This window comes from Bufo bufo, chromosome 2 (genome assembly GCF_905171765.1).
Source record: "Bufo bufo chromosome 2, aBufBuf1.1, whole genome shotgun sequence".
NCBI lineage: Eukaryota > Metazoa > Chordata > Amphibia > Anura > Bufonidae > Bufo > Bufo bufo.
Genome location: NC_053390.1, coordinates 244,065,163 through 244,080,175, shown reverse-complemented (window position 1 = coordinate 244,080,175; position 15,013 = coordinate 244,065,163). Strand labels below are relative to the sequence as shown.

At 39.7% G+C, this 15,013-nt stretch overlaps 1 protein-coding gene across 2 annotated transcripts in view; it reads right to left on the bottom strand.

Moving 5' to 3' along the window:
* The window catches only part of GOLGA3 (golgin A3), a 54,493-nt gene that overhangs the window by 11,325 nt on the left and 28,155 nt on the right, over window positions 1–15,013 (bottom strand). For both annotated transcript variants that reach the window (XM_040416274.1, XM_040416275.1), the window contains 14 exons: window positions 14,037–14,149; window positions 12,274–12,950; window positions 11,733–11,844; window positions 10,238–10,544; window positions 9,682–9,884; window positions 9,273–9,410; window positions 8,953–9,114; window positions 8,486–8,854; window positions 8,255–8,332; window positions 5,912–6,175; window positions 4,200–4,294; window positions 3,757–3,973; window positions 2,293–2,436; window positions 112–309 (listed from right to left, as the gene is read on the bottom strand). In XM_040416274.1, coding sequence (XP_040272208.1) covers window positions 112–309; window positions 2,293–2,436; window positions 3,757–3,973; window positions 4,200–4,294; window positions 5,912–6,175; window positions 8,255–8,332; window positions 8,486–8,854; window positions 8,953–9,114; window positions 9,273–9,410; window positions 9,682–9,884; window positions 10,238–10,544; window positions 11,733–11,844; window positions 12,274–12,950; window positions 14,037–14,149 — 3,077 coding nt within the window. The remainder of the gene's footprint in view (window positions 1–111; window positions 310–2,292; window positions 2,437–3,756; window positions 3,974–4,199; window positions 4,295–5,911; window positions 6,176–8,254; window positions 8,333–8,485; window positions 8,855–8,952; window positions 9,115–9,272; window positions 9,411–9,681; window positions 9,885–10,237; window positions 10,545–11,732; window positions 11,845–12,273; window positions 12,951–14,036; window positions 14,150–15,013) is intronic.

Sequence of the window (15,013 nt, the reverse complement as noted above, 5' to 3'; positions counted from 1 at the left end):
TATAAAAACATTTCACCATACACTTAAAAGCGTCTCCAAACTGAAGGTTGACAGTCACATCATATTTGTTCCCCAAAATAAGTAACTTTGGGTCCATTTGAATGTACATACCTGTAAGTTCAATTGTACCAAATCGGCCTCCCTCTTTGCCAGAGCAGCCTCAAGTATACTGTTGTGTTCACGTAGAGCAGCATTGGATTGTCCAAGTCCAGCCAGCTTTCCTCGTTCATGTTCTAATTCTAGTGTCAGTTTCTTGTTGAGGTCTTCCAATTTCTTAATTTTTCTTTTAAAGCCCCGCGATTCCTGCAGCTGCAGTGTGGAATAAATATTAACAAGTTGGTCATGGAGATATATGAAATATAATACATATTAAAGGGAATGTGTCATCAGAAAATGACCTAGGGGGTGATTTATCAAACTGGTGTAAAGCAGAACTGGCCAGATCAGATTCCACCTTTCATTTCAAGGAGCTGTGAAAATGTTTGATAAATTCAGTTGAATAAAACCCCCCCTAATGTCTAAATCATGTTTTATGTTAGGCTAGTTTCACACTAGCGTTGTGAGATTCGGTAGGAACCGCGCAGCGGTTTTTTTTTTTCCGTCCGGCCAAATCTTGGCATGTTTGCCAGGTTGCAGCCGGATCTTCCCCGCTCCCAATTATAGTTTAATGGGGCCAGACAGAAACAATGTTTCCCAGCAATTCCAGATCCAGAGAGACCCAGCAGCCTGTTCCCTGCCGGATCCCACAACGCTAGTTTGAAACTAGCCTTAAACATATTTGAAATCATTTTTGGTGGTTTTATTTTTGCATGTCACCATCTGCTTGTTTGTTTTTAAATCCTAAAATCTTGCAATTTTTGCCCTGGCCGCTAACCCTAATAATAAGTCTCATTTCCTAGTCTATACAGATTTTAAAAAAATCATCATTATTTATATATCATTCACAATAGGCGATTGTCACAGCTCTATCCTGACCTTTGTACAGGTCACACAGGATGCCTAGGAAACTCTACCATAGAAGTCAATGAGTCCCCTCCAGATTATTGTGTCAATGCCCATGGTGGCTGCCGTAAAGCCTCTCTCTAAATGCTGCTAAAACAGCTCAGGCAAGATGGCAGCGCCCATAATTATGTTCAGGAAATAGGGTTATGTGTCATTATATGGTTTTAACTGGCAGGAAAAATTATAGGTGATACTTTCCCTGCAATAGGTACCAGAAACGTTAAAGAGGACCTGTTACCACAAAACGAAATGCAATCTGCAGACAGCATGTTATAGAGCAGGATGAGCTGAGCAGATTGATATATAGTTTTGTGGGAAAAGTTTCAGCGTTGGCATTGGCGATCGCTCCTTCCCATACTGTGGAGTAGATCACTGCATGTAAATCGTCTGTTCCATCGAGCAGTACTAAGTGGCCTTAAGTACTTGAACACTTGGCACTGGAGCTCCTTATACATCATCTCTTAGTTATATTAGGTATTGTAACGAATGGAGCACTAGTATTACTTTTGTAGGAGGGTATACATTTATTGTTGTTTGGGAGGACCAAAGTCTTTTTTGCTGAGAGTTACTAATACTTTCCTAAAGTAAGACAAGCTAAAACTAGACCAGACAGGTAGAAATTGTGGCAAAGTTATCACAGTGGCTCACACTGTATGATATATTTGGTGCTAGACATGCTAGATATTTTTCACTTCTTTACACCACCTCATGGCTGGCTTACTTTACCCCAATATTTTGGGCCAAAATAATGGTTCAAGGGAATAATAAATCTGGCACATAATCTGACTTAATCATACTCCTTTTTCGGCTAGTTTTCAAAACTTAAAGGGGTTCTCGAGGCTTTTAATATTGATGACCAGGTCAGAAAAGGTCATCAATATCAGTTCGGTGTGCAAGTGCCGTCTCTCGTCTCTCTTCCTGCTGCTAGGTCTATGGCAAAGCAGCCACGAGCAGGAAGAGAGAAGAAAGACGGCATGTATGCACTGTATGCGCCGTCTCCTCATACAGCTGATCGGCGGAGGTGCCGGGTGTCAGACCCCCGGCAGAACTGATATTGACTGAGGATAGGTCATCAATATTAAAAGCCCAGAGAAGCCCTTTAACTAGTGAAGCCTAGTTAATAGGCACATAATAAACTTGCCGCACGTCATCTATGCAATTTCTGCTAGCATCTGGTAAATTTCCACTACAGTTCTTTTAAAGGGTTCCTACAGTAATTATAGTGTTAATTAGGGCAGACCACAATAAATAATTCCCTTTCTGTAAAATGTAATATTCAGTTTTGCTCACCTCATCTTCTAGCTCAAGTACTTTCTCTCTATATTCTTCAAGCTCCTGGCTGGTGAGTGATATGACCTCTTGTAGTTCACGTTCCAGCATGGCCTTACTATGGTTTACAGCTTTTAATTCACTTTTGAAAACATTTATTTTTTCCTGTGTACAAACAATAAAAAGCATACTTGTTATAAAAATAAAAAAAAAAATATATATATATATATATATATATATATATATATATATATATATATATATATATATATATATATATATAACAAAATAAAGTATATATGTGTATGTATGTTCCGGGTTTACTCAAAAACTCAAACATCGATTTCAACGAAACTTGGTATACACATCCCTTGCTACCTGAAAAGAAATCTTGTGGGGTCACAGCTCTCTAGGACGCACCGTTCCTGAGATATTCCTAAAAAATTACCTGCATCAGCCAATACAAGCCTGCATATCCCAACTGCCATACACATGGTCACATGTCCCTTATCAGCCAATAGAAGCTCGCAGGCCGTTAGTCTCCACATACACACAGTTTTACTCCAGGTTTCTATAACAACCCAGCCATTTTTCTTCACTGCTGTAGGTCAGCTTTAGGCTAGGGCTACACGGCGACAATAAGTCGCACGGCACATAGGGCACAACTACATTGCGACATTGATGTCGCACGACAATTTTTATACTAATAGTCTAATGTGTTGCACTGCGACATGCTGCTACTGCAACACAACAATCGCTGAAAAATCCATCTTGGATGGATTTTTTGCAACTGTCGTGTCACAGTATGTCACATGTCGCAGTGCGACACCATAGCCCATCATTAAAAAAATTGTTGCTACACATGTCGTTGTGTAGCCCTAGCATTAAAGAGGCAGGGCGCTGTGGAGGTCACTGTTAAAGAGGCGGGTACTGTGGAGGTCAGTTAAAGGGGGGGCCGTTTGGAGGTCACTGTTAAAGAGGCGTTCGCTGTGGATGTTATTGTTAAGGGGGCAGGCCGCTGTGGCGGTCACTGTTAAAGGGGCAGGCACTGTGGATGGAGGTCACTGTTAACGGGGCAGGGGCAACGGCTATGGAGGTCACTGTTAAGGCAGAACGGTACTGTGAGGTCACTGTTAAAGCAGCGGGCCCCTGAGGAGGTCACTGTCAAGGGAGTGGGGTGCTGTGAAACTCACTGTTAAAGTGGCGGGCTGCTGTGAAGGTCAAAGTTAAGGGGATGGGCTGCTGTTGAGGTCCCATTTTAAAGTGGCGGGGCACTGTGGGGGGGGGGGGGGCAGTGTTAAGGGGCGGGGTGCTGTAGAAGTCACTGTTATGTCGATATCTTTTAACGATACACACAAACATCAAATGAAATAGATTAAATATACCTGTGCGAAGCCGGGTCCTTCTGCTAGTATATATATATTATATACACACACACACACGGTAACCATTCTCACAACAGTTCCATGATTTTTCTCAAAATACCTGAAAAGCTTGACTATCGCCTCCTTCTGATATTTGTGCTTTGAGCTTATTGAGCTCAGATTCCATTGTTTCTTTTGCAGTCAGTGCTTCCTGAAGACGTCGGCTCAGGATCCCAACTGCATTCTCATATGCTTTGTGCTTGACTTTCATCTCTTTCTGAGCGCTCGTCAAGTCTGAGCCCAGTCTCTTCATTCTCTGCTTCTGTTCTGTAATTGCTCTAAAAGTGTAGCAAGAAGAGGCCAGGTTAGAATATCAGCTTCACCCGCCTTCTAGGCTAATAAGCCAATATTCTTTAAATTAAATTCAATTTTCTAATAATTTGCAATATATTTTCGTGAGGCCAACTTGAACCATGTTTTCCAATGACTTTTATGTTTAGAATGGATGGTTATAAAATGTTATAAAATGAAGAATTACAATCCTAAAAAACTATTTGCACTTACTTCTTAGCCTCATTTTGCAACAGTTCTATTTGTTCTTTCAGTGCAGCGTTGTCCTGGGTCAGAGATATTAGCTGCTCTTTATCAAACTGTATGGACTACAAGAAAAATAAACTTGGAATAAATACACAATTTATAATATAAAACATTTGTAATAGAATCTGCAAATTAAAGCAATAATGCAATAACAAAAAAATAATACCCAGGACATCTACATCAGATAAGATGCTTAAATAAGTTAATATTGTCATCTCTATTGCATGCCATATACTGCTCCTTATTAAATCTGATAAATTGCATCCAATGAAGCATGCTGTATGTTAGATTATCGCAGTATTCTCCCTAAATAAATGTGCTGTAGCATATAAAATAGGATTCTGTCATACCTCCAGCAGAATCTATTACCACCATACCCAAGATTCAAGCATGTGCTCCAACTATAAGGAAACTGCTGCCCCTCTGTGTGGTCACCACTTTTCTCCTGCTTTGTGTCACTGTGACTATTTCTCACTGAATAGTAGTTTTTTAGTGCATAGGATAAAATCTCTATACCTGTACAGTGTTGTGAAAAATTATTTGCCCCCTCACAAATTTCTTCTACTACTGCAAATGTATCACATTTAATTGTTTTAGATCATCCATCTAACGATAATATCCGATAAGGACAACACAAGGAACACAAAATGCACCTTTTCAACTAATTGCTCCATTTAATGACAACTACTATTTATTCAAAACCTATATTACCCATGTGCAAAAGTAACTGCCCCCTAAACCTAAGAATTGCCTGCAGCTCCCTTGGCAGTGACAACGGCAATCAAATGCTTGCAACAACTTGAGCCTTTTAGATCATGTGGAGGAATTTTGGCCCACTTTTCCCTGCAGAATTGTTTTAATTAAACTGTTTTACCTAGCAGGTTTTCCAACATGAACTGCACATTTAAGGTCTTGCCACAGTATCTCTATGGGTTTCAAGTCAGGACTTTGACACTCTAAAACCTTCATTCTGAATCTCGAGCCATTCTGAGGTGGATTTGCTTGGGTGCTTCGGATAACTGTCCTGATGCATAACTTAACTGTGCTTGAGTTTTAGGTCACAAACTGACGGGGAGACATTCAGCCTTTGGATTATGTGACACAGAGCAGAATTCATGGTTCCATCAATTATGACAAGTTGTCCAGGTTCTGCTCCAGACCATCACGCTACCACCACTATCTTTGACTGTTGTGTAACTTAAACCAGATGGAATGGGGCCAATGTCTTCTAAAAAGCTCCACCTTTTACTCATTAGTCTCCATATTATTATCCTAAAATTCCTGGGGGTCATCTAGTTGCTATTTTTGACCAGTGTCTTTCTTATTGTGGAATCGTGGACGTTGACCTTAACTGAGGCAAGTGAGGCCTGCAGTTTATAGGTTGATTTGTGACCTCCTGGATGCTGCATTTCAAGATGTTATATCCTGCTTCATATTGCCAGACAAAGCGATATCTAGATTCAACAGGTCTGGCAGTAATCACACATGTATCATAATTGAAATCTTAGCAACACAGGACTAATGGCTGGCATCAATATTTAAACTTAATCACGTTGTTCTCTCTAATGTTACAAATGTTCAGGATCTGCAAACAGCAAGTAATCTGGCTCAAGCAATAATCCATCCCAATTCCCACAGTCACACAAACATAATCTACAAAAGGGCTCATGCCTCTTTACCTGTAAACGGCTTTCCATTTCATCTCTGTCATTTTGTGCAGCTTGGAGATGGGATTCAAGTTCTTCCATCTGCTGCTGCAACTTAGACATTTCCTTCATAACCCGTGCTTTTTCCACTTCTGCTGACGACTTCTCACCCCGAGTCTTCAGGAGCTCTCTTTTGAGTTCTTTCAACTCTGAATCTAACTTTTTCTTGGTAGCTTTTAGTTCACTGATGAGTTGGTCTTTGGAGCTAGCATCCCTGCGATAAGCTTCTACCATCACCTACCATAGCACACAGAAAAAAAAAAAAGTCGCCAATGTATGATAAATGCATTAATGCATGCTGTTTTAATGTTGTTTTTCTTCACCATTTTTATTTTTGCTCTAATTATTATTTAAAACTTTACCTTAATAAATACAGCTTTTAAAATAATGAAATCTATGTTACGAGAGCATGTCTGCCTAAACCACCACCACAGAGCATGTTTAGCATCCTTATACACACTTAACCCAAACCACAGAACATCTTCTCTCTTAAGGGTCCTCAGCATTAGGCCTCATTCACACATACATGGATTTTCACGGACCATGGTCCGTGAAAACCCATCCTGCCGAGTGCACCGCGTCATTGGTTGATATGACGCCGTGCGCTTCGTGCCACCGCGCTGTACAGTAATACACTAGTATGAGCTATAGGAGTGTATTACTGTACAGCTGCGGCGGCACGAAGCGCACGGCGTCCTAACAACCAATGACGCCGTGCACTTGTGCACTCAGGAGGACGGGTTTTCTCACCGTGGTCCGTGAAAATCCATGTATGTGTGAACGAGGCCTTACTCTGAACATACCTTAAGGGTACATGCACATGCGGCAGATTTGTCTCAGAAATTTCTGCGACTGAAAATCAGATCTATTTAACTGAATAAGAAATGTTTTAGATTAAACACTCAGAAAATTCCTAAGAAACTTAAAGGGGTTCTCCGAGACTTTTATACTGATGACCTATCCTCTGGATAGGACGTCAGTGTCTGATCGGTGAACGGGCTGAGCTGCTATACCAAGCATAACCGCTGTACAATGTACGGCACTTTGCCTGGTGAGCTGAGAGAAAGCCACAACTACTGTGAGTGCCTCAAACAGCTGATAGGCAGAGGTCCCTGGTATTGGACCCTCACCGATCAGATACTGGATAGGTCATCAGTATAAAAGTCTCAGAGAACCCCATTAATGTTTCCATAGGACCATTACCCTATCTACCAGTGTCAAAAAAGCAATAAGAAACCAACAGAGTGTCCATAGACTTCCATGCACCCATCGCATGCCAAAAAATTCCCTTTTTGGCATACAAATTTTTATTTTACAGTACAGGAACACAAACTCCTGTACCATCTTAAATGGAGGGACACTGTACAATGTAGTCAATTACCAACAAATGCCACTGTATGCCTAAAACTGTAGCATATGTCAGTGGCTTCAGTCAAATATATACATCAGGGAATACTCCAAATGTATACCTCTGATGGAAGTATAAATTAACAGAGACTAAAGGGCACATTTATTAAACCTGGCATTTTAGATGCCGGTCTTAATAAGGCACTGTGCTGGCGGTAGTTCCGCCGAAGTTACGAAGAGGAGCTGGCCTCTCCATAACTTCGGCGGATCATCCGCCAGTTCTAAATGTAAGCCAGCTTCCAAGCTGTCTTACATTTAGACCATTTTCTACTCCTAAAACAGGTGTACAAAATGGTAAAATGAGATGGGTCAGCCCACGTAAAACCCACTTTTTTAGACCTGGTGTGAGCAGGCAGAAGTCGCAGATTACGGCGCAACTAGCTGTCGCATGGCAATCTGCGCCTGAAATACGCCTAATATAGGCGTATTTCAGCTTAATAAGTGACCCCCTAAGAATGCAAGACTTGTCTCATAAATTTTTTGCAATGAAGCTAGCCCAACAGCCAACTGATTACTCTGAGATTTGCTTCTGCAACTTCCAGCTAATTATATCATAAGGGAAATTTTGGCCGGCCATAATGGAACCAGTAAAATTGTAGTTTTACACTATAGTCACTCAGAGGAAAGGTGGACCATGTAATAGATGGCTATGCCACATTTGAGAACATTTCTTCACTCTGGCTAGTAGAGGGTGATACAGAGCAGATAATCGCTTCTTATTACTTCCATAACCCCTTTAACTCTACAAATATATGCCATCATTTTTATTTATGATTTACAGCAAGCCTGCATAGAAAAAACACATCTGTTCAAAGTGTGCTCAAGAATCGTCAGAAATATACACACAAAAACATCAGTACAACCGAGTTATATGCAATAAAGTGGTAAGAAAGGGTGTTTATGACTTACTTTCTGTTGGACAAACTGCTCCTTCACTTTCTGGCTTTGTTTTTTGAGACTGATGTTCTCTTGCTGCAGGGTTTCCACCTACAATGCATACGAAAACTGTAAACTAAGCCTTCTTCTATTCTTCGGTTTAAAACAACTCATACACATTGAATGTATTACTAAACTGAGCACGGCTCAGTTGGTTAACATAAGGCATGGCATCAACAATGAAAATTCATTTTATTCTGTTACCTGTCCAGATTTGACAGCAATATCTTGCCGCAGTTTTTCCAAGATTTCTGCTACAGCTTCAGTTCCCTCTTCTAGTTTTTTAGCTCCCTGATCCAGGTCACTTTGTTCCATCTTAGCGGCCTGTAATGCAACCTCTAGAACAATCTTTTGGTTTTGAAGATACTGTATAGAATCATCTTTTGAAGACAGATCATTTTGTAGCTCCTCAAGCCTGGCTTCCAGTTCATCATATCTCATTTGGAGATCATTTAGTGACTGATCTTTGGTGTGAAGAGTTTCTTGGGTTGAAGTAAGCTGTCTCAAGATCTCAAGATGTTCCTGCTGGAGGGCTTCAAGTTGCAGGTCTTTCTGGTTCAAATTCAGCTTCAACTAATGAAAACAATATAAATCTAAATTAGATTCATCAGTTTCCTACATTATTATCCACAAGCAGAACCTTAGTGCATACTAATAAATTATATCCAAACCTGCTCTACTTCTTGTTCCAAAGCAGTAGCAGAATCTGCGAGTTTTTGGAGCTGCTCTCTCTCCATCTCAAACTCATCTAATTTCCTCTGGAGATCTTCTTCCACCATGTGTTTTGCTTCTTGTATCTGATGGAATGCAGTCTCTTGGTCCAACATGTCAGCCTGTCAGGAATTTAAAAAAAAAAAGTTTGAAGGAAAATGTCCTATTACCACCTAATGTAAGGATACTGGGTTTGTTCCAGTAAACCTTTCTTAACCTTCTAAAACAAGTGGACAGCATGCATATAATACAATGTTGGGAAGGTTCAGCTTTGAATTACCTCAATAGTTTGCAGTTGTGTAGCAATGCGTTCCTTTTCTTTGATCGTCCTGTGCTGTGTTTCAGTCAGCTGATGTGAAAGGGTCACATTCTCCAATTTAAGATGCTCTAGAACACCAGCCTGGCTCATCTGCCCAGCCTATGAAAAAAATGTAATAATAAGATCAACTATTGGATGTGCCAGATGCTTTACAGCTCATGAATTATAGGCCTGCTCCTCTATTGATGCTGTAATTTGGCTCCTCTTATTTCCTATTCCTTCTATACCCTTTACCCTTTTCTCACTCTCTCTTTTCAGGGTATTGGTTGTCTTGAAATTCCCATTGTGTAACTTTTTATTTGGAAAAAACTCATATTCCAAAAAATATTAACATTATGCCCATTAGCAAAGACATACTGTAGGAATTTACCTGTATGTTTGCCATCTCACTTTGGAGTCGGACCCGTGCTTCTTGAGCCAGTGTGAGTTGCTGCTGGTACCACTCACGTGTCTGCTGCAGAGAAGTTATTTCCGCCTTTGAAGCTTTAAGTTTGTTTGTTAGTGTAGTGCGGTCCAGTTGCACCTGCTGCAGCTGGTATTGAAGAGATACAGTCTGTTGTCGCAGATCATGAACTATGATGGATACAAAATACCGGTAGATATTTTAATATGGCAATACTTTTCCAAAGCTCTATGCCAGGAACTTTTTTTCATTAGCTATAGAGTAATTTAATTAATTTAGTAATACTTATATAAAAAACATTTTTAAAGATAGTCAAGACTACAATACAATAGAAAATTATGACCTCTTATATTTATTTCCTCCCAGAGGTTGTACCGCACCGATCAGGTACTTATCCCCATGGTGAAATGAGGACAATACCTTTAATCACAGGCAAGTGATTGGTCAGAGGTCAATGAACATGGCCAAACAAAAGTATTTCAAACTGTTACAAAGTATATAAATGCCATATCAATGATCTCACCAACATTATCTTTCTGAATGATTGTCCTTTGTAACTCTTCTACTTTGCTCATCAGACGTTGATATTGTTCTTCTGCAAGCTGCAAGTCATTGCCCAATGAAACCAAGCTGCTACTTTTAGCTTCTAAGCTGTTCTGAAGATCTGCCATTGCTCTCTCCAGATCTGTGCATGATTTTTTCAGGGTGACCACTTCCAAACCTAGAGATTCTTGCTTCTGCTGGCTGGCCAAGCTGTGCTCAACCTCTGCTTGAAATTTGGTGCTTACTGCTGCCAGTTGAGCCTGAAGCTCAGTCTTTTCTTTAAGTGCCTATTAAAAACATTGACAATTAAAATAGTACAAATCCGTATTCTTCCATTACAACTTATCATGGGTGGAAAACTGATGGTCATCTAAAAGAGAAGTCTTTATGTGTATAACCATTATTTCCATTTTAATATTTTCGAATTTTACAATTATGGGATTTCTTTCCAGTAGAAACCGAAGAATGATAGTTCTTTATAGTGAAAGCGGTAATATCAAATGTTATAAACCCAACAGAACAATTACACTACTTTGTATTTATGGTACATGTGTGCACAGAGGGCAAGAGATAAAGCATACATAATTTTCATTGGATATCTTTCATTGTGATTGAAATTGTTTGTTACTCAGTAAGATCTCATTATTTTGAGATGTGTTTTGGTCTCAATGCTACCGTTTGTCTAGCATAATTTTCTTTGAGCTAATGACACCATGAAAGTGAAGATTTTTCTTTAATGTACATTTTATGGTATCTCCTGTACGGTCTTCTGTTGTTTTTTGATAAAAATATCAATAAAAAGAAAAATGACACTACTTAAAGGCTATGTACACATTCAGGGGAATTTTTTTATGATTGCATTTTACTCAGTTTGGGCTAAAAATCATTTTTTCAGTTGGTTTTTATTAAAAAATATTCAGCTGTTCTTTCACAAAAGGTTACGTTTTTGTCTAGCTGTATGAATCGTACTTTCACTTTATGCCAGTCATCTAATAAACCTTCTCTCTAAATGACTAAAAGGTCATAAACACATATTTAAGCCACATTCTTATCAGTAAGATGATAATTGAGCTATGATGAGCATTTATAAAAGGTCAGAGATCAAAGATAAGGAACTGTCAGCTGAGCTGCCTGACAGTAAACAGTAAAAATACAGAGCCTGCTACTAGAGAATCTCAAGGCTGTATAGAGAAAGAGGCACAACATTTTTAATAAAGACCAATCGAAAAAATTATTTTTTTTTAGCTCAAAATGAGTGCAATGCATAGCCTTTAAAGGGGTGTTCTAGCTTAATATCCTACATGGAGAGGGGCAACTGCGAGCTGGCAGGGACATGCTAAGCAAATACACTACACCATTCTCTATGGGCATCTCTCCACAAGCAATGTCGGAATGGGCAGGAAAGTATGCCCGGACACCAGGCATTTGTACTTGTAACCATATGTGAAGACAATAAGATAAAATACGGTTTTCACCTGGCTGGCTTCTGCTGTCAGAGACTCCAGCTGACCTTCTAGTCGCATCCTTTCCTTGAGAACCTGAAGGAGTTCATCATGGGTGCCAGCAATAGAGCTTTCCATAGAAATACTGCACATCAAAAGACAAATAGACAACAAATCACTGTAAAATCATAAGGGCTCATAATCGCAATAATAATATTATTAAATTATTAATGAGTGAGCCTGGAAATTGCAAGCAGCATACAATTACCCTGCTCACAGCATGGGGGGGGGGACATAAAAAAAAATGAAAAATCAAACTTAAAAAACTATTTAGTCAGTTTATGTGTGCACACAAGTAACACTGTCCTTCCCAGTGGCATGATAACCATATGGCCATATTCCAATAACCATGTCATAAACAGTCAAATTTCAGAGATAAAACTTATTTTTACAGAAATAAAGGTTCACATTTGAGATTTTAAACAGCAGAGAGAACAAAAGTGTTATTAGACTGTAGGCCACTATCACTGGACTGTACAAGCTTTGTGTGAATGGGAAAATGAACAATTCTCACCTGCTTGATATACTATCCCTCCGGCTTCTAGGTTCCCCATTTCCATCAGGCTCTTGAGCCTGCTGCTCTGCGGCAGCTGCTTGTAGTACATCTCTGAGCGACGGGAACTGTCCTACATCCTCTACAGGTATGCTCTGACCATTTACAATGTATTCTTCATGCCTCCTCGGAGACACAGCACTCAAGTAAACGCCCTGTCCAGCAGATACACTGCTATGAGTGGAGCTGTCACTCTCATTGCCATCATGTCGTATGCTCAAATCACTGCACTCAAACTCAGAGCTGTTGTCACCAATGTAACTGACACTTTCGGGTCGTACTCCTTCCACACTGATCTCAGACACTACAGATGTAAGACTTCCCCTGTTGGACTTTAGGGAGCCAGGAGAAGAATCTGAATAACCTATACTGGCACTATTTGTTTCTGAGTCTTTGCGGTAATCTGCCAATGAACGAATCTTGCTGGAAGACTTTGAAGATTTGGATGACTTCTTCTCTTTGGAAGACGAAGGGAGGCCAAGACTTCCCAGTTTGGGACCTCGTGGCACACTTGTGCGCAAAAAGGAATACTCCTTAGTCATTGCAACAGTGCTAGCCCGCGGAAGATTTTCTGGATTAAACATAAGCTCAGGATCCAAAGTGCTTGAGGGACGATTTTTAGGAGTTGATTGGATAGACTAAAAGGTAAGCAAAATAAAAGGAAGTTATTAGAGATGCAAATGCCATATCATAAAGTGGAAAACTGCACTCATTCCTCCAAATGGGAACGGACAAAACAGAGAAGACAGGTATAAGGGCACAGACTACTGTAAGTATTACATTTGCAATTTTCCCCACACCCCCCAAAAAATATATATATACCCCCACCTGTCCAACTATACTCATGGGATACACACAGCAGAGAGTAGTTCCCTGAATAGCAAAGTACTAATTTTAACTATGATAAAGGATTGAATGCATTAATATCTAAAAAAATATATGTAATTTTTTGTTAAAATGTTGCAGCCTTCCAGATGGTTTGTTGCGAGTCTACAGAAAAATATAAAAATGTATATACACGGTACTGTGGTGTGTGGCATTTAAAGAGGACCTGTCACCCCTCCTGACATTTTTGTTTCAGTCAATACTTGTATTTACCATGTGATAAATATGAATAATATTTTTATATGATTCTATGATTTGCCATTTCTTTATTATCCTACTTGAAGTTACGAATGAATTGCCAACAGTCTGCAATAGGTTCAACAGGGTGCTCAGTTTGACACAATCCAATCAGTGCTACCAGTATCAGACTTTGCAAGAACGCTCCCCCACGTGGTAACCATTCATTAACTTCCAGTAGAAAAAGGCGGAACAGCACAGCATCAAGATGATCCCCAATTGTTATTTCACAATGAATGCAAGTATTTAAAGGCCTTCTTTGTGTCGGTGGCATTTTGCAACATGCAAAAGGGTTTTCAACAAATTTTCTTAGACTATTTTTAAATCTCTATTTATATCTGAAAGGGTAAAAAAACAAAACAAAAAAAAACATAATATATACGCACATAGCACTATTTCTAGAACAATTTATAAAATAGGAGTCCAGTTTTCCACAATTAGGGTCATGTTTTTATGTGAATTTAAAAACTGCAAACACAAAAAAAGGATGTAAGGACATTGCTGTTTTCACTGCCTATGTGAACCCTGTAAATTAACATTCCAGTTATCTCATGTCTGTTCAGTATTCAAATTGAAGTTCCAGTTCTGATCTTTGTGCTCACCCTCTCCTGTTGGCGCTTGACTCTGTACTGTTTTAGCTGTTCCTCCAAGCGACGCCTGGCTTGCAAACGTATTTGCTCTTCTCGCTCAAGTGGAAGAGGAGCATCGCTGGAGGCTAACGATAAGACAGAAAATTAGGAGGAGAACTTGGGTAAACCTTTTTTATATATAGAAATAGTCAAAATGCACAATGAAAATATACTTAAATAGGCAATGCAACAAGAAAAGAGCAAGAGTACAAGGATGCAAGCAAACAGGCAAAGAATGAGAAGACTGTTATACTCACATGCTGATAGCCAAATGTGAAATGTTGGTTGTTTAGATCTATATTGTGTAACTGGATAAAAGAGACAGCTACAAAGCTGGTAAGCTTGAAGTAATTTATTCAAATCCCATATTGCCACTGGGGCAAGGTGTTACATTAATATGCAGCAACATGAAATTTAAGATTACACTCACCGGTAATCACTTTTCCATGAGCCCATGACAGCACCTTTGAGACCGCCTCATTCAGGACAGGAAACAGGAACTTTCGTGGAGAGCTCTTAAAGGAAACCTGTCACCGGGATTTTGTAAATAGAGCTGAGGACATGGGCTGCTAGATGGCCGCTAGCACATCCGCAATACCCAGTCCCCATAGCTCTGTGTGCTTTTATTGTGTAAAAAAACGATTTGATCCATAAGCAAATTAACCTTAGATGAGTCCTGTACGTGAGATGAGTCAGGGATAGGACTCATCTCAGGTTAATTTGCATATGGATCAAATCGGGTTTTTTACACAATAAAAAGCACACAGAGCTATGGGGACTGGATATTGCGGATGTGCTAGCGGCCATCTAGCAACCCATGTCCTCAGCTCTATACACAAAATCCCGGTGACAGGTTCCCTTTAAGGAGGGGCTCTGCCCCTATACCACCAGTTAATTGCAAGAACTTGTCCTAAAAACACATCTAACACAAACTCATATATTTATATATA